Source organism: Camelus bactrianus, chromosome 17 (genome assembly GCF_048773025.1).
Source record: "Camelus bactrianus isolate YW-2024 breed Bactrian camel chromosome 17, ASM4877302v1, whole genome shotgun sequence".
Taxonomy (NCBI): domain Eukaryota; kingdom Metazoa; phylum Chordata; class Mammalia; order Artiodactyla; family Camelidae; genus Camelus; species Camelus bactrianus.
This window is the reverse complement of record NC_133555.1, coordinates 1564021-1587323: the sequence shown is the minus strand read 5'-3', so window position 1 is coordinate 1587323 and position 23303 is coordinate 1564021. Positions and strand designations below refer to the sequence as shown.

At 54.7% G+C, this 23303-nt stretch overlaps 1 protein-coding gene across 1 annotated transcript; it reads left to right on the top strand.

Annotated features, from left to right (window-relative positions):
- Positions 1 to 2076: 2076 nt before the first annotated feature.
- On the top strand, positions 2077 to 18655 carry RPN1 (ribophorin I). Its single transcript, XM_074344207.1, has 10 exons — positions 2077 to 2415; positions 4905 to 4969; positions 6907 to 7213; positions 9132 to 9341; positions 10447 to 10639; positions 12282 to 12381; positions 13485 to 13623; positions 13838 to 13957; positions 16777 to 17022; positions 18127 to 18655. Exons 1-10 carry the CDS (start codon positions 2143 to 2145, stop codon positions 18307 to 18309), a joined length of 1836 nt encoding a protein of 611 aa, XP_074200308.1. The 5' UTR covers positions 2077 to 2142; the 3' UTR covers positions 18310 to 18655.
- Positions 18656 to 23303: the final 4648 nt, after the last annotated feature.

The window sequence follows — 23303 nt, the reverse complement described above, 5'->3', positions numbered from 1 at the left end:
GGTGTCCAATCTCCAAAACAGTCCCCAGTAATCACCACCTCCTGGCCCTCACAGCCTTGCATTGTCTGCTCCTGCCCTGTGCTGGGGTTGGTCTTGTCAGTAGACCATGGCAGCGATGATGGTATGTCGTTTCTGAGATTACAGATGACACTCTGGTTGCTGGCTCCCTCCGTCTGTTGCCTCCTGCCAGCAGCCATGAGTGAGTGGTCAGCTGGGGCCACGGTCTCTGAACACTTGATGGCTTTAGAAGATCTGCTCCAAGGTCACGGTCTGAAATGCTGGGGTGGTTCAGGCATATCTTTGCTGTACAGTTGACATTTGGTGAGAAAAAAATCAGATTGATTCATTCATTTGGGATCTGCTGGGTCTCCCTAGATTTGCAACTGACTGCTGCCAAAACAGATTCCCTGCACTGTGTTTTAATAATGACTCTGTTAGAGTGTTTGGCACTGTCCGTCCTGGCATTGTTTATGGGGTGTTGGAGATCAGACTTCTAGTTGCAGTTCTGCTTTTTTTTTTAAAGTGGCAGTACTGAGGATTGAACCCAAGACCACATGGATGCTAAGCACCCGCTCTCCAACTGACCTGTTTACCCCTGCCCCTCCCAGTTTTGCTCTTAAATGGCTGCAAACCTTGGGATCAGTTGCCCTCCCTGGACCTGGGTTTCATATTCAGAAAATAAGGATTGGACTGGGATCCCTAATGCATGCTTTTATCTATAAAAATCTGGGATTTTGTTCAACAGCCTGGGTTAGTGGAATGAGCCCTAGTCTGGAGTCTTTCAAGGTTTCCAAACAACCTGACATTTGCTGGCTTGATTATGTGAGTTTACTCACCTATACGATAGGGATAAATAACATCTACAGTGGAAAGCTCGTTTATTCACCCAGCCTGTGCCTACTGGCCATCCCGTACCGCATGCTGCGCTCCTGGCATGAACAATGTAGGCAGTGTTGACTGGAATAAATGCACAGCCTTAAAGTTGAGAGTTCTGTTTTATTTGGGGGGATGACAGCCTCTGAGACCACCCTGAGGGATAGGGGAGGAGCTAGGATATATAGGAGTTTTACAACAAAGACCAGGTAGTTGAAACATTAAATGATTGTTAACTGAAGAAAACCAGACATCTCAAGTTAAATAATTTAATGCTTTTCTACGTATGGGAGGGAGCAAACATTTGGGCTCACCGAATTCATTCCTTTGACAAGCACCTAGCTATCTAGGGCCAGTGTCCTGTTCTTTCTTGTTCTGAGTCCCCTCGCAGTGCACCATTGTGAGTGGCTGCAGAGGCCAGGCTGCAGGTTTGTCTCCACTGAGGGGTGGCGGCAGTGGCTGACTCGATGGCTTCAGCATTCTTTGTTTACTGATATGGTTTGCAGTGTCTTTTGTTCACAACAGCATCCCTGCCCGCAGAGAGCATACCGTCTGTATTAGTTCCTTACTGCTGCGCTAACAAATGACCACAAACTCAGTGGCTTAAAGCAACACGAATTTATTATCTCTACAGTTTCCTAGAATAGAAGTCGGAAATGGGCCTCACTGGGGTAAAGTCAAGGTGCTTTCGGTTTGTCTGGTGTTTCTTGTGGTTGCACTGAGGTGATTGCATTTTCAGCAGTTCTGGGGCAATACCACAGGAGTGACGTGTCCTTCTGGGTGGGGTACGTGACGTCACTATGTCTTATAGGCGGTGACGTTAACCTTGATCCCTTGGTCAAGGTGGTGTCTGCCGGGATTCTCCAACATCAACTTACTACTTCCCACTTGGTAATTACTGAGTATTTCAGGGGGATACTTTGAGACTGTGCAGACAACCTGTTTCTGCTGAAACTTCTGCCCTGGCCTTTACCTTCTCCGTTTAAGCTAAATTTGACCGTGTCAAGGAGTAGAAAGGCCAGTGGTCCTGCGGGGGAGACGCGGTGGGAAAGAGCAGATGGCCTGGCTGGTTCCTGCGAGGTGAGGTCCGCGCGGCGCGCGCAGGCAGGCGCCCGGCGGGCAGCCCGTTGCCCGGGAGACGGGGTCCTTGCCCCTGGGCGCCGCCATCTTGGGGCGCAGGCCGGGGCCCAATGAGCGGCTGCGCCGTGGCCGGGGCGGGGCGGGCGGCGCGCGCGGGCTGGCGGCCCGAGGCTCAGCTCGGTCCCGGCCATGGAGGCGCCCGCCGCCCGCCTGCCGCTGCTGCTGCTGCTGCTGCTGCTGTTCGGGGCCTGGGTCCCCGCGCCGGGCCGCGCCTCCCCGGAGGCGCCGCCGCTGGTCAACGAGGACGTGAAGCGCACGGTGGACCTGAGCAGCCACCTGGCCAAGGTGACGGCCGAGGTGGTGCTGGCGCACGCGGGCGGCGGCTCCGCGCCCCGCGCCGCCTCCTTCCTGCTGGCGCTGGAGCCCGAGCTGGAGGCCCGGCTGGCGCACCTGGGCGTGCAGGTGAGCGCCGGGGCCGGGGCCGGGCGGGGAAGGCGGCCGTCCCGCCGCCGCGGACACGTCAGCACAGGCCTGCGGGGCGCGGGCGCGGCGGGAGAGCGGGCCCCGTGCCCTCCGTGCGGCGGCCGGCCCCGTGGGGCTTCCTTCCGGACGCCGCCCAGGGGGTCGGAACGGTGGCCGGTCCCTGCGCCCACGGCTGAGCGCGTCTGAAACTCGCTGCTGCTTTTTAAAAAAAATTAACGGAGTCCCTGGGGTTTGAACCCGGGACCTCAGCACGCGCCCGGCCGCTGAGCTACACCCTCCCCGCAAACCGCGCCTCCTAAGGTTGCCGGTGAACGCTTTACAACGTTTTATCCTTCAAGTTAGTTTAAAAATCGTCCGGGTAGTCCTGACCTTGTAAACTGCAGACAGGTCAAGGCCGACTCTCTCCCTGCCCCGCCGGTTCCCCTTGCGCTAGAGCAGCGAGCGGGGCCCGGGTTCGCCCGTGGTGCCGCCGGCGTCGCCTGGCCAGGGCAGCGCGGCCTCCCGCGGGAGCAGTGTTGGCTTGGGGGCCAGCGGGAGTGTGCGTGCGCGGAGGGAGGCCTTTTACTGCTGTTTTCCTTGCGCAGCCCCCACTAGGTGACGGCCACCCGGTTGCTTGTTGGGGAACAGTCATGGCAGTGTCCTGTTCCTTCTGAGCACGCCTTGCTGTCTGAGGGAGTCCCGAGCTATAAAGTTGCGTTTACAGGGATTATGCTCGGAAATGCCTCCTGTTCCCTTTCAGGCCTTGTCCGTGATGAGACACGCAGTGTTACTTAAAGGTTTGGTGGGAAGGTGGATTAAAACTTCACCTGAACGTTCTGAATGTTGAACCGCATTCTTTTGTAAGAGCTAGTTCCCGTACAGTGAGGTTGCCTCCGAGTGACAAGGCGGCGGCAGGCAATGTCTCCAGGCCTGCGGGAGACTGCTTGCAGGCTTGCAGGCTTGCAGGCTGGGCTCTCTTACCGTGTCTTACTGCGAATTGACTTTCAGGTATTGTGGTAGGTACTTTAAGTGCAGAACAGCCCTTTGAGGTGCACAGTTCGTGCAGGTGAGGAGTCTGTAGTCTGGGAGGTTAGGTTGCTTAAACCCAGGACACGAAGTCCTAGACAGTCAGGGCTTAGGTTAGTGTGCTTCAGAGCTGGTGTGCGTGTTCTTCCCTGAACCGTGCGGCCTGTTCCCGCCTGGATGGCTCTGAGGTAGGGCTGTGTAGTCCAGCAACCGGATTTACTCAAGTCATCTTTAATTTGTAGTCCGAGAGAGATGACTTCAAGGGAAGTGTTTGCTCCTTTGCACCCTTATCCCAGAGGAAACTGGATGATAAACTTAACTAAGGGAGTGTGTATTTTCGAACACTTGACTTGGAGGCTTTGGTGAGGTTGCTAGAATTTTTTTCAGTGAATTATTTCCAACCATACATGTAGAATTTTAGAGGCTGAGAGTGGGGTCCATGGTGACTGTTGACTAAGAGCCAGTGGTTCCTCGCCTTCCTCCTATTGAAGACTCAGCTTACTCTCCCTCTCACTTGGATCCTATATTTGCAGTATTTCGTCTAATCTTTTACTAGATTAGATAGTGTGAGTCTAGTAAGTATTTAGAAGTGAACTGAACAGTGGGAGATCCTCATCAGCACTGCTGTACCAGAACGTTCCCACTGTGTTTGCGTTAGCCTGTACAGCTTCCTTGGCGATGGTTATGTGATTACTTTTTGGATTTTTGAACTATTACAAATAGCTTCCTCATTAAAGCTTTGTATATCCTATTGGGAATCACTGCTTCAGTCCTAAAAAGGAGTCTTAAAATTCTTTTTCTTTTGGTGGAGGTTGGGTTGGCAAAGAGATCAGTGTGTGTGTGCAAGTTTTTTCCTTGTAATCTGATGGACAATCTCCTTGAAGACGCCTCTTCTTTCTCAAAGACCGTGCAGCTTACTGGAGCGCACACACTTTTCCTGGTCGCACCTCCGGTTGCAGTCAAGGATGAGAGTAAGGGAGGGGCCCGGCGGCGGCCACTGCTTTTGCCACTTTACCTTCTGTTGTGTCGGTAAAATCGGTTTTGATGATGCCTGAGACTTTTATCCTACAACAATAAATACATTTGTTTTCTGTGCATATGCATATTTGAACGTAAAAGAAAAGGAAAATGTCCAGAGAGAAACCTTTCTGACCTATTTGGAAGCACAAAGTGTATTTGGAAGTGTCATTGTTATTTGTATGTGTGTATTTGCTCATTCAGGAAAATGTTACTATTTTTACAGAGCGTGTTATACAGCTTATTCAGTGCGAAAGTAGATCTTTTGACAAGGTTTTTGTATTTCAGTTGAAAAAAAAATTGTTACTGAAACCAGAATTTAATCTTTGCAAAGTTCTGGTAGTTTGAATTCTTTTATGTGGATATTTTGAGGCAGTTAGTCAATTGTTGACTCAAAATTTAGAGGCTAAAAGCAAAAAAGAGTAACCTCCTTTGTTCTGTTACAGGTGAAGGGAGAGGATGAGGAAGAGAACAATCTGGAAGTACAAGAAACCAAAATTAAGGGTAAAAGGTAAGCTAACGTCAGAACATCTCTGTCTTGCCTGCTCTGGTTGCAGGTCAGCACATCAGGGCTGGAAAGGTCACGAGGAGCGGTGCTTCGAAGGTGCCTGGTGTGTTAGAAGCTGTTTCGGTCAATCCTGTGTGTGGCCCCATGGCCTGGACCCATTTACGATGTCCTCCCACATTACTCCTGCTGGAATCGGATTCCCTGAGAGTGGCAGTGTGTTTGACCACATGGAAGTAGTTTCTTCCTCCCAGATCAGGGCTCTGGTCTGTGAGGGGGTGGGGACGCCCCAGCTGGTAGGTGGGGACCCGGCACGTGGGAGCTGTGAGCCACTTGCCTCAACAGACCTCCTCCCAGCTGTGGTTGGCTGCTGCCCGGCTTCCAGGGCGCCGAGGCCTGACCGCACCTCCCTCCAGCCTTCAGGGCTGTGAGAGAGTGGCAGTTCTTCTCAGGAGGTAGGCTGAGCTCTGTGCATGTGGAGGCTGGGTTTGAACTTGCCTTGTTCTCTGCTGTAACCTTGGTACCTCGCACTGAGCACTTGTTACTTATTTTAAAACACTTTATTAAGGATATTTTCAAACACACGTAAAAAGCAGGAAGAATTGTGAGGAGAACTCCTGTGTATCCCATCACCCAGCTTCAGCCGTCGTCTGTGTTGTGCGGGGTGTGCGTTAGGCACTGAAATACGTGTGGAGTGAATGGTGCGGGGAGAAGAGGTGCTTTTGGCTCAGTGATTCTTACTGGAGGGGAGAGCAGTCCCCCCGCCCCGGGACATCTGGCACCGTCTTGAGACCTTTCCAGTTGCTACAGCCGGGCAGGTGCAGCTGGTGTGTGGTGTGTGGCGTTCAGGGATGCTGTCAAGCACCGTACAGTACCCAGGACAGGTTTCCTTTCCAACCAAGTGTTTTCCACCCCGAAATGTTGTAGTTTATCACAGGAAGAAATAAAAAATTTGGTTGCTGACCAGCAGACCATTGTGCTTTACTCCCATTCCCCGTATGACTCAAAAAATGTTAAATTGGGTTTGGCAGAATTTTTAAAACTTTTCTCATTAGTTTCGAATTTAAAAAATCAGAATGTGCTATAACCACAGCTCTGTTATTTGCATTGTGCCTGTCTGTACAGAATTTCACATGAGGTTATAAATGGGATCGCATTTAAGTTTATTAAGCCGTCTGGCTATATAAAGCTTAACAGCAACTTTAAACAAAAATGTTATTTATCCCACAAACCATATCATGATAGCTTCCACGTTTGCGTTCTGGATCTTGTCTACTTGCAGATGTGTTTTCTGTAGTTTCAATTGCTGTGCGATCCTGCTTTTTAACCTTTTTTCCCACGTACAGCATAACGTTTTCCATTTCCTGTGTGGTCTTCATGGTTGTCTTTGTTATGCTTCGTCCTCCTTGAGTTGCACTGATTTGATGCACAAAAACGTTATCCTCTGAGGCGCCAGACTGCGGTGTGTTGTGATTACCTTGATTTTTCTGTTGCGGAACGTTCACGGAAATACATTTCTTCACATACAGTTGTATGTGTACTTATTTTGAAATGGAATCATACTGTGCCAGTTGTAAGCCGATTTCTGTTACTCACATTGTGTGGGGAAATCTGTCGTTTATATACATACAATTGCGTGTGTGCGTGTACCTACATACGCGTCTCCAGGCACCGTTTTTGGTGGCGGCCGACACTCCAGTGTGTGGCTGTCCTGGGAGGCTTTCAGCCGTTACCCTGCTGTTGGGCGTTCGGGCCGTTTACACTCTTGTCCTATCAGACAGCCTTGAGGTGGGTGTCCATTCGCTTGTGTTGAAAGGCGTAAGTGGAGAGATTGAAGATGGTGTCTGCTTTTGTCTTGGCCCAGGCTCTGCTGTGGCTTGGGGCTGCTGCTCTCTCTTCAGTCTCCCAGTCTGTCTAATTCTCTCTCCGGCTCCTCCCTCCAGCGGGAGATTCTTCACGGTCAAGCTCCCCGCTGCTCTTGATCCCGGGGCCAAGATTTCCGTCGTCGTGGAAGCGGTTTATACCCACGTGCTTCAGCCGTACCCCACCCAGATCACCCAGTCAGAGAAGCAGTTTGTGGTGTTTGAGGGGAACCATTACTTCTATTCTCCGTACCCCACGAAGACGCAGACGATGCGCGTGAAGCTCGCCTCCCGAAACGTGGAAAGCTACACCAGGCTGGGGAGCCCCACGCGCTCCGAAGACCTCCTGGATTACGGGCCCTTCCGTGACGTCCCCGCCTATAGCCAGGTAGGCTGGTGTAGGGTCCAGCCCCCCCACCTGCCTCAGACTGCGCCCCAGAGGGACCGCTCGCTGGGAGGCTTGGGTGGAAGCCCAGAGTCCTTTGTAACCGGCTGTGGAGTGACTCCATGGGGCTCACGGTCCTCATTCTGGGAGCACAGACAGAGCCGGGGAACTCTTTCAAGGAGGTGGCATTTGGGGAGTTGGCGTGGGCGCTGGGGGAGAAGGAACAAGGCCCCTGGGCAGAGTGCTGAAAAGGGACAGAGGCCCGGAGGTGGGAGGTGGGCTGTGCTGTCGGCTGGGGCCGAGGTGGCTGCGCTGCTGAGCCAGGGCTGGGCTTTCCAGGTACGGGGAGGCGGTGAGGCTTAAAAGAGGTGTTGTTATGATGGAAATTGTCGAACGTGCTGAAGCAGAGAATTGTGATCTCATGTGCCCATTGCTGAGCACGTGGTGACGGGGTTGCCGCCCCCCCCCGTGCTTCAGCTGTCCCTTCTCTCTCCTTTGCTGTGAAATTTTAAAGCAAACTCGGGAACCATGTCATTTCATCTTACATGCTTCAGTATCATCTCTGAAAAATGGATATTTAAAGCTTCTCTGCATCTCTGTGTACTTGGAACATGTGTCACTAAGGATGTATACAGTCAAAATAATTTCATAATTTATTCTAACATAATTGTTTCTCCGTTTCCTCTGTCCCTTGAATGTCAGTTTGACGTATAGGTAGGTCTGTTCATCTTGGTTATTTTCAACTTTCAAGAATTTTAAAAGTTGATTTAATATGAAAACACGATTCTATAGTCAAAATTATGTAACCAGGAGATTCAGAGACTCCTTTCACTTCTCCCTCCCAACTGCCCTCCTCGGCGACCATTTACATTAGATTTTCGTTTATGCTGAAACGTTTCCTCCTGGAGACGCGCGCGGGTCTGTAGTAAGTGTGCTCACGCTCCTCTGTCTCTGAACGTGCGGCGCGCTGTGTGTGTTCCTTTGCTTTAGACTGAGCTCATGTTGGGACAGAGATCTGATTATCTCTACATGGGCTTTTAAGACTTTAACAGTTTAGATTTTGGACTTCCCTCCTTCATTTTAAATTAATATAAGGCTTCCGAGAGACACTTGGCAGACACTGGGGAAAGCCTGGCATGAGTTCACATCCGCTCTTGATGCTTCGATACCTGAGTCGTTTCTTTTTAAGGGGCTTTTCACTGTGGAGATCGTATGATACTTGCAGTGCTTAGGGTAGTCTTTAAGCATTTTACTTTTCCTTTGTAAACTTCTTTTTTTAGGGGAGAGGTAATTAGTCTATTTATTTATTTAAATGGAGGTGCTGGGGATTGAACCCAGGACCTCGTGTGCGCTAGGCAGGCACTCTACCCTGAGCTCTACCCTCCCCCACTTTGTGAGCTGTTTTTAATGGCTGTTTCTGTTTTGCTTTGTTTTTGATTCCACATGTATGAGAGATCAAGCAGTATTTTGTATTTCGTCCTTTTAGATTTCATTTCTATAGGGTTCTGGGTGCATATTCATAGAAAGGCACTTGAATTACTTAGTGATGAGGAAGATTTAATACTAACCTCAGTGGTGAAATTGGCAGAGAAATGAAGGAATTTTCAAAGATGTCTCCTCTCCCTGTCTTGGGCCTCCTCGCAAGGCAGTACTTACGATGTCCAAGTGTGAAGCCAGACCGTCTACCCAGTCGAAGACCTGAATTCCTAGTGTTAAGTTCATGGCCTTGAACATAGTAATGAAAACTGCTGGGCCCTCTGGGTTTTTATTTGTAAAATGGGGGTAAGTGGCACTTACTTCATTGTGATGTTTTGAGGACTAAATGAGAAAATGTGCTGAAATTACTTAGTTAGAGCTCACAGAGGAGTGCCTGACATAGTGTTGATTCGTCACTTTGAAGTGCCTGTTCCTTCCTCTCCAGGATACTTTTAAAGTACATTCTGAGAACAACAGTCCTTTCCTGACCATCACCAGCATGACCCGAGTCATCGAGGTCTCGCACTGGGGCAATATTGCCGTGGAGGAAAATGTGGACTTGAAGCACACAGGGGCTGTGCTGAAGGGGCCCTTTTCGCGCTATGATTACCAGAGGCAGCCGGACAGCGGGATCTCCTCCATCCGCTCTTTCAAGGTATGATGCCTTCGCCCTGGACGTGGGAGAGGCTGCCATGTCTGTGCTTGCTTTAGCTTTTTGGAAGTAGCTAAATACGGACAGTTTGGGGTTGATTGGTGTTCAGGTAGCTGAGTGACGGTGTTAGAACCAACAGGAAGAATCCTGAAGAAGGTGCCCCCATTTATGTAAGTAGGCTGTGGTTTTCAGAGAAATTTTGAATAATGAAGAAAGGAAAAGCAAACCCAGATACCAGTATTGCTGACATTCTTGTATTTCCTTTTCCTTTTTCTTTTTAAAATTGTATTGATGTATAATTGACATATTAGTTTCAGGTGTAAAACAATATGATTCAGTGTTTGTATGTTTCTAAATGATTGCTGCATCAAGTCCACTAAACCCCCATCATCATACATTTTTTCTTGTGATGAGTTTTTAAAAAATTATTATTGAATACATTTTACATACAGTATTGTGTAAATTTAAGGTGTACAATGTGCTACTTTGGTATGTTGCTATATTGCGCTATGATTGATGTTGTAGCTCCTTTTTCTTTTATAATGCTGTTGTGAAAACACATTTGATCGTATTGCATATACAGTTTCCTTTTTTGTCTTTTAAATGAAAACTTACAAGCATCTTCATGTATATTACAGAAGGGCTCACTGTGCAAACGTTACATTTTTTCCCATGATTATCAAAATATGCTTACCGATTTAGAAGACACAGTAAAACATGTTAGATGGAGAAACCCTCTCATAATTCTACCACCTAGTGATTTGATGTGATTTCTTCCGTCTTCAGTTCCCCTTCCTCCAAAATAACTTAGATTATTTCTGCCTTTGCACTGAGTCTTCAGCATTTGCAAAGGTAGTTAAGTCTGCTGTGTACTGTTTAGAGGGATTTGACGACTTACCGCCCTTGACTGGAGAGGGGGTGCGATACCTAGACACTCTGAAGCCTCTGGGAGGCAGGTGAGGTCCCCCGGGTTGCATCAGGTTTGGGGACTGTTTGAGTTCAGCGGTGCTGTGATGAGGATCTTGGGGCACAGAGTCTCTCCTGTATTTGGAATCATTTCCTCTGAGTGGGTTCCCGGAGTCTTGAGAAGGTCCGTTCGTTCTTGCAGACCATCCTCCCTGCTGCTGCCCAGGACGTGTATTACCGGGATGAGATTGGCAACGTCTCCACCAGCCACCTCCTTATCTTGGACGACTCCGTGGAGATGGAGATCCGGCCTCGCTTCCCTCTCTTTGGGGGGTGGAAGACCCACTACATCGTTGGCTACAACCTCCCGAGCTACGAGTACCTCTATAACTTGGGTCAGTGCTCAGCAGTTAGAGGGGAGCAGGGGAACGTCTGTCTTTTTCTTTAGTTTCCTGTGGGTTTGTTTTGTTGTTGTTTCTTGCGTGTGTGTGTGTGTGTGAGAGTGTGATAACTGCCGGTCTCTTTAGATGGGGGGAGCGTTCCCTTGTCACTCAGAGGAAGGCTGGGACGCCAGGAGCAGCCCAGCCCCCCGTGGCACAGGTGGCTGTTGGGAAGCGACACGTACGCACGCCGGTCCCTTCAGGTGGGACAGGAGGGCTCTTCTTGCCCCCAGTTCTGCCGTAAGACGGAGCTACTTGGAGTCTTTAGATGTGAAGTATTTAAAAAGTAAGATTCAGAGAATAATCAACACTTCTACACAAGCACCCAGAACTGATGATTGTAAACATTTTGTCTTATTTTCAAGTCTTTTTAAAACCTGTTGAATCCAAAATAAAATACAGACAATCATGCGGAACAAACACATAGCTCAGTAAATTACTGTAAGAAGAACACCTCATAACTCAGGTCAAGAAAAGAGAGTTTGCCAGAAGGCCCTCCACGTCCCCCTCTTCCCCAGAGCAATCATCTCCCATCCGCATCTCCCTGACTTCTGGGAGCCACTCTTGAATTTCTGCATCACTTTATCGCCCAAGTGTGTGCCTCTAGATACTCTAGCTCTGTGTTTTTTGTCAGTCCCTATTAATCCGTGGTTTCCTCCTCCATCCGATTTCCTGGCAGTTTGTTGCAGGACTTGGCCCTGGGTGTAGTGCAGCCCGCGGCCTGGGGTGCTCACTCTGTGTGGTTCTGGGTAGTCCTGTCTCCTGTTTTTCTAGCAAGTTGACAGCTGCTCTGGAGCCTGATCAGACTTGGGTTGGACCCCTTCAGTGAGACTCAGCTGCCGTGGCTTTTCCTACAGGCGTGCAGCGGTGTCTGGTGTCCCCTGTGCCACGCAGGGCCGGACACAGCCCCTCCCCTCTCCGCCTCCTGCTCATCGTGAGGGCTCGCCCTTGTGCTTGTTCAGCCGGATTCCTGCCGGCGGGCCTTCATTTCTAAAGTGATTATTTCTCTCCTTTCTCCTTTTTCCTGAGTTCTGTCACTTTTCTCACCTCTAACTCGGGTTCTGCTGCTCTTCCGTGCCTTTCATGTCCCTTTTGCGCAGCCGTCAGCTGTCTGGACATCACCGGGCGGCCGTGACCGGCTTTGTGGCGTCTTTCCCGCAGGCTTCCCCTCTCCAGGATGTTCTCTGATTGTGACTTTTTTATGTGACTCCCTCTGAGCGAGAGGCGGCGGAGGCTTTTCTGCTGCTTCCTGTCAGCATGAACTTGCAGGAGGAGGTGCCTTGACTGCCCGCTCTGCTGCTGTGGCGTCGTGTGAACGGACGGCTGCCCGGAGCACTGTGGTCCCTGCTGCGGTCTTCTTACTGAGTCTTGTTTTAAGTGTGGTCCGTGGGTTTTAGTTTTGCTGGGTAGTTGCTCGAGCTCTTTGTGGAAGTTGGGGAAGGCCTCTGACCGTGCTGCCCACCACCTCTGCCTGCCAGAGTCTCCCTGCCTGCTGACTTCAGGTGGCATCTCTTCTGTCCTCTGTGTCAGGGGACACGCCCTGCTCCTGCCCCTTCTTTCTGTTTTCATGACACCGTGTGTCTGCTTGACCCTCCAGGAGACCAGTACGCACTGAAGATGAGGCTTGTGGACCACGTGTTTGACGAGCAAGTCATAGACTCTCTGACTGTGAAGATCATCTTGCCCGAAGGGGCCAAGTGAGTGCGGCTTCCCTTTCTGTCCGCCTCGCCCACCCAGAGTGCCCTGTGGGTACCTCCAGGGGGCACAGCGGGCTGCTTAGCACACGGTGCTGACTGAGAACCCCGAGGCTCCTGACCGGGTTCAAGCTGAAAAGTTCAACTCAAGTGAGGGCACAGTTTGTTTATGGACTGTCCCCAGCACAGTGGCTCTGTGTGACCCGTGCATGGCAGGCCAGGGTGATGGCCTGAGTCTGATGGGGTGACCTGCAGCAGGAAAGAATGCAGGGTCGAGATTGCTGGCGGCCTTCGTGCTGGGCTTGTAGAAAGGGGAGGGTAGCGTCTCGTCCTGGGCCCCTCAGCCCTGGTTCAGAATGGGGTCTCACATGGTGTGCCAGGGTTCTGTACTTGCAAACACAGGCAGCTGTCTCTGGCCACATTTAGCAGAAAGGAGGGAATTTGGAAGGTAGGGGATCTCATGAAATGATGGCATAAGCTGAAGAAGCAGGCGGGCGGGGTAAAGGATGCAGCCAGGGCGTCTCCGGGAGCCCGGCTGGTGGAGACTGTCACTTTGGAGGCAAGCGCCTGGCCCCCCTTGGGTCACGTGTGTGCTCTGAGCACCAGGAGGGACTTGACTGTTCCTCCTCGGGAACATTCCACAGGGGTGTTACTTCCTTCAAGAAAACTGGAGCACGTTGTTTGCCAGGAGGAGGGGGAATGGGTCAGGGCAGATGAAGCAGGACATGTGTCCCCAGACACCCTAAAAGAAGTTGTCAGTCTTGTAAGGAGACAGAGCTTTTGAAGTAACTGCTGAGGGGCCTCACCCGGCCCCCGACTGCCCCTTCTTGAGTTGGATGCACTCGGGGGACGGGGCGTGTGGCCTGAGACCCTGCAGGGCCGGTGCTGGGAGACGTCGTTGGCTCAGCGGGAGAGTGGCCTCCTGGTCAGGGTCTCTGGTGGTGGGCCAGCTATCTCGGGGTCGGGTGTTCCCCGAGCCACAGAGGGAGCAGAATGGAGTGGAACCAGTGAGCCTGGAAGACCCTGGGCCTTGGGACCCTCACCTTGAACCTAGGTGGTCGGCACAGTTTGTCTGAGGTTCTGTCTCCCCCTCCCCCCTCCCGCAGGAACATCCAGGTGGACAGTCCGTATGCGATCAGCCGTGCCCCTGACGAGCTGCACTACACCTACCTGGACACGTTTGGCCGCCCCGTGATCGTCGCCCACAAGAAAAACCTGGTGGAGCAGCACATCCAGGACATTGTGGTGCGCGCTCCGCAGCCGTGTGTCCTCCCCAGGGGGCTGCTGTGGGGCCTGGACTGCCCATCTTTCCCTGCTTGGGCTGAGCGGTTTGAGCACAGCTGCCTGGGGCGGGCCAGGGGGCAGCCTGGACAATTGCAGGCCTGGGGAGGCCCCTTGACCCCAGGCTTCCGAGTCCAGGCTGACCGTCTCAGCATGCCTTCTCTCTGGCTGTCTGCAGGTGCACTACACCTTCAACAAGGTGCTCATGCTGCAGGAGCCCCTGCTGGTGGTGGCCGCCTTCTACATCCTGTTCTTCACTGTCATCGTCTACGTCCGGCTGGACTTCTCCATCACCAAGGTACCTGCTTGGCCTCTTTGATGCATGCCTGACTCGCTTTCCCGACACCGGTCCGCATAGCATGCGCTATTGGCTGGGAGGCGCCCTGCCCGTGGCCTAAGCCTTACTGCAGAGAGAGGGCCTGTTTGTGTTGCTGTAGTCACAGGGCGCGCGATGTTAAGTGAGGCAGTGCTGGCGGGGGCAGCAGCGGGCAGACTGCACTCCTGATGGTGAGGCCAGGAGGCCACAAGGGCTGCCCGAGCAAGTGGCAGGCAGAAAGGTCGGGAAGGCATTTGGCTGGAGGCTTTGTGGGACCTGTGGGTAGCAGTGGCGGGGGTGGGGGGGTGGGCTGTGAGCAAAGACGCTGACTCGGCTGGTTTCCTAGACCAGTGAGGCCGCCCCAGGGCTGGGGTGCAGTGGGGCAGCTGCCGGCCAGCTGTGTCATGGGAAGGCAGAGTCTAGGTTTATTATGAAATAGCCCCATTTTCTGAGCTATGAAAATTGCATTTATTTGATTTTTTTAAAAAAAAGGTATGTTTTAAAATAATTCCACATTTATAGAAATTTTGCAAGAATAGTAAAAAGTAACTCCTGTGTGCTCTTCACCAAGATGAAGCAGTTAGCATTCAGCCCCTCTGTCTGTGCAGCCGCTTGAGAGGAAGCTGCCGACCGTACCTGAACACTCGTGCATGCGTGCAGCCTGAGAACAAGGGTTTTGTCTCACGTAACCTCAGTGCGTTGATCCGATTCGGGAAACGCGATGTTGCAGCGATCAGTCACCAGTGTGCCGACCAGGTTCCAGTCGTGCATGCTGCCCAGTGGCAGCTTTCACAGCCGTGGTTTTGCACACTTCAGAATCCAGTTGAGGGTCAGAAATTGCATTTAGTTGTCACATTTCCTTTAGTCTGGAACATTCCTCAGCCTTTGTCTGCAATCACCTTGACATGTTTGAAGTGTGGTTTGTAGAATGTCCCTTAATTTAGGTTTCTTGTATTTCTCCATGAAGTTCAGATTATGCATTTCTGGGACGAACATTATGAAGTGATGCTGTGTCTGCAGTGCGCCACCCAGGGGGGGCCTGACGCCCGCTGGCCCCAGGGCTGGGGTCTTAACTCTCCTTGCTGGGCTCAGCGGGCGCCCCCTGGTTTCTCCACTGTGAAGCTACTGGTTTTCTCACTAGTTACTACATAATCTGTCTGAGGCCATACAAGCATCATACATGTTCACCCATTAGTTACAGTATTTATTATTAATTCTTATCTGATCTGTTACTTGTTGGGGTGGTGGAAAAACATTCTTTTTACCTTGTTAGCCGTCTCTCTACTGTGAGGAAAAGCTTTTCTGGTTGGTTGGTTGGTTATGTGTTTGGGTTCATGTCTTACTTTATTCCATGGGTTACTGTCCATTGTCGGTTTATCCTGATGCTCAGACTGTCCTGGTTTGGCTGTCTTTTTCATGTCTACATCATGTTTTCGAGCCGTTCTTTACTGTTGGGCACAACCCGTTGCAGGCACAGCTTGTCCTGGAGCCCTGTTCCTTTCAGTGCAGAACGGCGCCCAGAGACCGCGGTGTGTGAGCCGGGGCCAGCCCTGCTTGCAGAGGGTCTCCGCTGCTAGGTCTTCAGCAGCCGGAGCTGGGACATAGCCATCACCACACATGGGCTTTAGAAGATGACTCAGCACTGGCGCCTTTCACTGCAGGCTGATGCCACCGGCTGCTTCGCCTGGATCCCATCCTCAGGGTGGTGTTTGTTTGCTGAAGTCTGCAAACAAAACGGTCTCACAGTGGCTGCACCGGACCCACTGGGACACCAGGCCTCCCCGGTAGAGCCCCAGGCTTGTCTGCAGTGGTTTTGTCTTTAGACTGAGGCCGTGTCCCAGGGTGCCCAGGGCGCCACTTACCTGAAATGTGCTTTACTTATGCTCAGGTGTCACTCTGCTCCCCTCGGCCGCCATTGTTAGGTTTGTGGTGGTTGTGAAACTGTCAACGTCAACAGAGCTCTAAACTGAGAACTTTAATGATGCGGTCTCTGCCCTCCTCACCGGCCTTGCAGCCGAGCAGCCCCCTCAGTCCCTACACGGCCTTCCTGACTCGTTTATTTTGCAAACATACGTAGATACTTTAACTCTTGTTTCCTGTTCTTGTGTACACAAAAGGTAGCAGCAGTATGTATAGTTTTTACTTTGTTTTTTTTCACTTAACAGATACATCCTGAAACTCACCCATGTCAGTTCATAGAGTGCTTTCTTCCTTACTATTTTTATTGTTTTAATAGCTGCAGAGGACTCCGTTGTATGGATGGGTCATAGTTCATTCAGTTAGTTCCTGCGTATACATCTCTCTGTTTTAAAGGTTTGGTAATTTATTGAGATGAAAACAAATTGTGGGCCAAACACTGTCTGCAGACCAGACTAAGCCTCGGAGCTGCCGGGCTGGGGCCCCTGCGGTGGTCTCTGTGAGGCTCTCTGGAGACCACGCGGGGCCCCGTCTGAGGGCCGAGGCTGGCAGGATGAGGCGCTTGGGAGGCATCCTTCAGGCCCTGGAAATGGGAAGGGTTTAAGGAGGGAGGAGACGTAGTAAACGTCCTGGAAACCTCCCCGGCCCGTGCTGGGGCTTCTCCCCTCAGCGCCCCGCTGCCCCTCGCTGGTGTCAGCACCCTGGCACATGCGCGCGTCTGCTCCGCCCCCCTGCCCCCAGTCCTGCCCACTGCTGACATGGCCCAGGGTCAGTGTCTGCAAGGGGCTGATCCTCTGACTCTCCAAGACGATGGCTCTTCTGGTTTGCCCAGCCGCTGGGGGTGCTCTGGGGGGTGAAGGTCACACACCATGTCTCTCCCCCAGGACCCGGCGGCAGAGGCCAGGATGAAGGTGGCCTGCATCACCGAGCAGGTGTTGACCCTGGTCAACAAGAGAATCGGGCTCTACCGTCACTTCGACGAGACGGTCAACAGGTACAAACAGTCCCGGGACGCGTCCACCCTCAACGGCGGCAGGAAGAGCCTGGAGGCCGAGCACAAGGCCCTGAGCAGCGAGGTCGCACTGCTGCAGGCCCGGCTGAAGACGGAGGGCTCGGACCTGTGCGACAAAGTAAGTGCTACTGCTGGCTCGCCGGCCGGCTGCCAGGCCCCCGGTGGGGAGTGTGCTGACTGTCGGAGTGGCCTGCGGTGCCCTGCCCGCCCACTCTGGGCAGCTCCTGCTCGCGGCCGGCCGAGGGGTGAGTGCCAACCCTCGTGGTGGACGAGAAGAGGTGGGTCTTGCCGCGAGCTGGGCTGGGGGAGGGCGCTGCTCGCCTCCTCGCGCTGTCTGCGTGGCCGGTACTGAGGGGCCCGGACTGGCAGGCTCCCGGCGGCTCCGGCCTTCGCCCACGACTCAGAATCATGGGTCCGAGTCCAGGCTCTGGTTCAGACCGTGTAAACCTCGCAAGTTTCCTAGCTCTTGTTGTCTCTAACATGGGTTTTTTTTTTGTCTCTAGCGTGGGGGGGTTTCCCTGTCTCTAAGTGGAGCAGGTAGTGCTTCCTGAGCTCACAGTGGGTGTGCGTGTGAAGTGAGTCAGTGTCGTGGTGTCACCTAGAGCCGGTGTCTCTGCGCCCTGGCCTCCCCTGTGCCCCCCGGCGCTCCCTCCCGCCTCCGTGCTGTTTTCTTCAGAGCACCTGCCACTTCCTGAAACCGTTCACTCACGTGCCTAAGCTTTTACTGTCTGTCAGTCCTGAGGCGTGGAGCCAAGCCTGTCCTGACCGCTGTTCTCCAGAGTGCAGTCGTGCCTGGCACCCTGGTCACCAGATGTTTGTTGAGTGTTGAATGAATGTGGCCATAGAAGTCCTTGGCCTCACACCCAGCCAGTGATGACCGGGGAGCCATCCACCCCCACCACTGGCCCTCTGCCTGGCCGAGTCCCCGGACCTCGTTTTAGTTTGGCTGCTAAAGGGAAGGGAACGGGTGCTCACTGGTGTCTGCCCCGAGCCGGGGTCATGCGTGTTTTCACACTCAGCCTTCATGTCCTCCTTCCCGGCTGGGGGCCAGGGGATGGGGAGGGGACCTGCTCCCAGGGCCAGGGCTTGTAGGACGGGGTTGGTTGGGGCGAGGCGGCCTGTCTCCCTCCACCGCCAGCCCCTCTGCCTGTGAGGTGGTGGCCTGCTTTGGGCAGAGGGCAGGGGGCCACTCTCGAGCCTGCCCTGCTCTTGCCTCGGCCAGGTGAGCGAAATGCAGAAACTGGATGCGCAGGTCAAGGAGCTGGTCCTGAAGTCGGCGGTGGAGGCCGAGCGGCTGGTGGCCGGCAAGCTCAAGAAGGACACGTATGTCGAGAATGAGAAGCTTATCTCTGGAAAGCGGCAGGAGCTGGTCGCCAAGATTGACCACATCCTGGATGCCCTGTAGGCTGCTAGCCTCCAGGCCAGCAAGTGCAAAAGGTCTTCAAGGAAGAGAGAAGCCTGGCCCTGCCTCAGGCAACAAAAGAAGCTTAGTTTTTGTCCCTGAAGTGTTCCTTAAAACAAACCCCCCCAAAACAAAAAAAACCTTAAACTGCATTAAAAACAAAATATCTTTCTGTTTTGAACAAAGAAATGTTTGTGTTGGTTTTGTTTGTTCTGAAGTCTGTGAAACTCCTTCCACTGGGAACCCCTTGTTTTAACGCCCTCCTAATTCCCGGTGTTTGCTGTTCTACACGCGTGTGTTTTTTTCAAGTGCGTGTGATCAAATGAAAATAAAGTTAGGACTGTGAAAATTTGTTTTGTTCTGTTGAAAATCTCTCATAATTTATTTCTAAACTCCGGGGATAGTACTTTTATCAAGTGCTTTTTACCATTAAATAATGGGTTTGCCCCTGAGAGCACTCTCAAGTTTGGGTGGTGAGTACTGGTTACATTTTGGCTATCAGAACCACGAGGCCACAGAGGTGGCTGGCCTGGGTGAGGTCCCAGGGCGGAGTGGCGGGGTCCCGAGTATTTGTGTCACAGGCTCTGCCGGGCCCCGTGTGGATGATGAGCGACACAGAGGCGGCTCTCGTGGAGGACAGACAGACGTTTGATCCAGATTCGTGGTCACAGATTGACAGGGCTCTGCTGGTGCACACTGCAGGGCACTGGGCACCTCCCTGAGGAAGCGGCTTTCCAGTTGAGTGCTGGCAGAGTCACACAGGTGGCGGGGCTGGTGCCATGTCCAGCTGGAGCGCACAGCATGTGCAGAGGCCCTGGGGCAGGCTGAGGCTTGAGTACCTGAAGGGAGCCCAGAGTGGGGCATAGTGTGCGTGGGGCTGCAGAGGTGGAGGAGTCCAGACAAGGTGAGGCTTTGTGGGTCTCTCCAGGCTCTGGACTTTACCCTGGAAGCAAGGGAAGACTGCCCAGTGTGAGACCAGTATTTTGGCTGAGAAGCAAGTGAGGCCGTTAAGTGGGTGTGGGGTAAACCTGAGGGCCTCTTGTGATGCAGGCTCGGGCTGGGGTGGGGAAGTCCCGAAGGGGATGCAGCAGGGGTGTCGGTGGGGGAGCTGACTGCTCAGTGAGCGTGGGCCTTGCTTCCCCGTCCACTCTCTGCTGGGGTGTCTGCTCCATCTTCATCTAGTTAAGGCCTGCTCATCCTTCAGGGATCAGCTGATGGTTACCGTCTCAGGGAAGCCTTCCACGACCTCCTGGCCCACCCTGTCTGTCCCTCGTTCTGCCCTGGATCTCTGCTCCATGTCACACCGTCACACTGCACAGCTGGAACGTGTGCAATCATTGGAGTGGCTCTGACGGGGCGGCGGTTTTGTCCGACCTGCTCACCCTTGTGGCAACAGCGTATGATGGAGCTGGTGGCTTAAATACTGGGGGTGGGGTGGGTGAGGGATGGTTGTACGGTTCATTTATGGTGGGAAGTCTGTGCCAGGCCGGTTTGGGGGAAGGTGAGCTCTGTCTCAGATGTGGTCAGGTGTGCGTGCCTGCAGCATCCGAGCGAGAGTGTCTGTAGGGGTTGGATGTTCAGGCCTGGAGCTCAAAGGAGAGACCTGGCGTGGAAATGACAGATACGGGGGTTGCTCAGAGTAGAGACGGCTCTGGAAACGGCGCGGTGGGGGCTGTGGTGAGGCTGCCTGGGAAGACCTGGGACCCTGAAGCACAGTGGCCACGTGCAGCCCCCCACTGCACCCAGGCGGAGAAGCGGCCAGTGAGGCAGAGAAGGGCCCTGGGGTGTCGGGAAGTGTGTGTCTCAGGTCAAGCAAGAGGAAGGCTGTGGGATTTAGGAGCGGGTGGCGGAGGTCTGACCTCAGCTGTGTGGGTGCGCCGTGCGGCCCAGGCGAGGCTTCCCGGGAACACTGAGGGCGCATCTCAGAGACAGACAAGTGAGGAGGGGCGGCCGCGGCAGGATGCGCAGCTGGCAGGCTGGGGCGGGGAGGATGCAGAAGAAAGGATTGTGGACAGTGGGGTTTTGAGGCTGGAGGAGACAGGGATCCGGACGAGGGTGCCCGGAGGGGCCCGGGCACGGAGGACGCTCGCTCCGCAGCGCGGCTGCGTGGACGTCCGAATCCCGCCTCGCCGCTGGCTGCGGGAGCGGGGCGCGAGGTCCCTCATCAGCATCAGCCGCGGTGAGGGCGCACGGGGAGCAGCGAAGGCACCTCGTTCCGCGCCAGCGACTGTCGCTCCGGAGAGCCTCTGGCCTGAGCCGGGGCCTGGGGTCCAGCGCTCGCGGGGCCTGTCCCGCCCCCGGCGCGGCCTGGCTTCCGGGCGGGCCTCTCCCCCGGCAGGGCCCCCTCGGCCAGTTCCTTCCCCCGCCCTCTTACGTCGGGCGAATCTCACTCTTTGGAGCAGGAGAAGAAAGGACACGTGGCAGAGACCAAGGGTTCGTGCGGGCGGGCGCCCTCTGCTGGGCCGGCGGGCACGCGCGGGCGCCCCGCGACTCCCCGAAACCCGTGGACGCGTCACTGGCGGCGCCGGGAAATCAGCCTCAGTGCGCAGGCGCAGAGGGCCGCCGCTAGAGGAGCCGCGCGTGCGCGAGGCCGCACTCACTGCCAAGGCCAGGGCTCCAGCGGTGGCGCCACCTAGGGGCGCGGAGTGGGAGCCACCGCCCGGCTGGACTGGAGCTGGACGGGGTGGGCCGGGTTCCGGGCCTGGTCCAGCAGCACAGCGGGCCCAGGTGAGGCCTGCGAGCCTCCTGCCCCAGCTCTGCGCATCCTCAGCCTGGGCCGCGAGCCGCCCTGTGCCTCTCCGGTTCTGGGTCCCCGGTGGCCAGCGGGGCCTGGTTTCCCCTCTAAGCCCAGGGCGACGGTGGAGTGGCCTGGCCCACGGTGTCTGGCAAGGTGCCCCAGGCACAGACACGTCCACTGGTCTGGGGCTAGCCTCCTCCCTGGGCTCCCGGTGTGGAGCGGGCGCTCCCGGGCCACACGTGGTCCAGGCGATCAGGCCGGCTCGCCGTCCGGCCCGTCACCTGGCCCCGCCGTCCAGCCCGTCGTCCAGCTCCGGCGTCCAGCCTAGCTCCTCCACGGCCAGGCCTCGAGCCACCCCACGGCCATGGGTGGTCAGAGGAAGGGAAAGGTGGCTGAAGAAGAGGGCCGGTGTCCCAGTGTCAGTCTCGCCCTCCATTTGTCTTGGAGGCTGACACGGAGAAACCCCAGAGGGCCGAGTGCGCCCTCACAGTTTCACCACAAGTATCCTGGCCGGGCGTCTGGCGCCGGGCTGATAGTGCAGCCCGGCCGCAGCCCCGCCGGAAGCGCTGCCAGCGGTTGGGGCCGCAGCCCAGACAGGAAAGGCCCCCCGCGCCCGCCCGCGGCCTCCCTGCGCCGGCTGCTGCCCGCGTGGCGGGGCCAGGCCGGAGCCCGGCGGCCGGGGACCTGGAACTGGAGCTGGACCTGCGACCGCCTGTCACCTACCGGGACAGCTGGGGAGGCGGTAGGGAGGGAAGACGGAGCCAAGGGCCATCTCCCTACCATGGCCAAGCCCTCCGTCATGTCCCCAGCTTCCCTAGTGTCGCTGGTTCCATCGTCACCGTGACAGGCCCAGAACAAAGTGCCCGGAAACACAAGTGAACAGAAGGCCCGGCGCTGAGTGTGGGGAAGAGCAGGCAGAGTAGGGCGCAGTTAAGAGGAGCAGCCGCAGGATCTGGAGGGTTTGCAGGTGGAGGGTGATGGGACGCAGGAGCCCAGACTCCTTCCATTTAGAAAATGAAATCCAGAAAGATTCATTTTTAGATGAGAAAGACAGGAGCTCCTTCAAATGCTGGGGGGAAGGAAGGAGTCATAGGCAGGGAAAGGCTGCAGATCCAGGAGCGAAGGGGCCAATCAGGAGAGGGAGTCCTGGAGAGCAGGACGGGGCAGGTTGAGGGCCGTGCCTCCCCCCAGCACAGGGAGGGGACCGGCAGAGACACTGGAGACCTGGTCAAGCTGCGCCTCCTGGGTGGCCTTCCCGATTCCCCAGGTGGCCGGGAAGCCCTCCCTTACACCACCTGGCACTCCCTTGTGACGTGCAGAGACTGCTTGCCTCCCTGGACTGGGAGTTCACTCTCAGCAGAGTTAAAGAGGCAGCATTTCGAGGCCTGTGATTCACTTAACACGTGCCCGACGCTGTTCTTGGTGCTGGGGATACTAGTGGATAAAGTTGTGTGTGACTTTTAGAAAGACAAAAAACTAGAAAATCGTTGCAGGTAGTGTTGAGGGCTGCGAAGGAAATAAAATAGTGTGAAGGGGTAAATGGATTTAGCCTGCAGGGCTGGGACGGCCTCCCTGGGACCCAGGAAGCAGGGCGCAGAGAAGGGCAGCTTAGCATAGCAGTGCTGGCTGTCAGGCCGAGGGAGCACCCCAAGTTCTGCCGCCTCCACCTGTGCCCCCGTCCAGGTCTTGGTGGCTGCCTCCAGGTCAGGTTTTGTGGTACACCTCTCCTCCAGGGCGGCCCCTCTCCCGCTCCCTGAAGGGGTGGGTCCTGGCACCCCTGTGGCCCCAGCACTCCGTGTCTTCCCTGGCCCTTGGCCCCCACCTTTGTATTGGGGTGGCTGCAGACGGGGTGTGTGACCCACTGAGACTCAAGTCTCTCCTCTGGAGATGGGGGCTGTCCATGTGAGGCCTGGAAAGACTCCATGACATGACATGGGAGTGACCGGCACAGCCCTTTTGTGGGAAAAACACAGGTGGTCAGGAATGGAGACTGAGCCCTGAGCAGGAGACCCCTGTGCTCTTGACAGGGCCGGAGAGGGCTGACTTGGGGTGATGCCCGGGCTGGCTCTCTCTGCACAGCTGGGGTCCGGGATGGAAAGAGGCAGCTGCAGGAGGCAATTCTGTTGGGCTGTGACCGTGTGTGTGTGCGTGTGGCAGTGGGCCGCAGCCTGGGGCAGTAGGAAGAGTGTGCATCAGACTTGGCCGGGATTGAGTCTTGGTTCTGCAAGTCACTTAGGTGTCCCCACCCGTTCCTGACCCA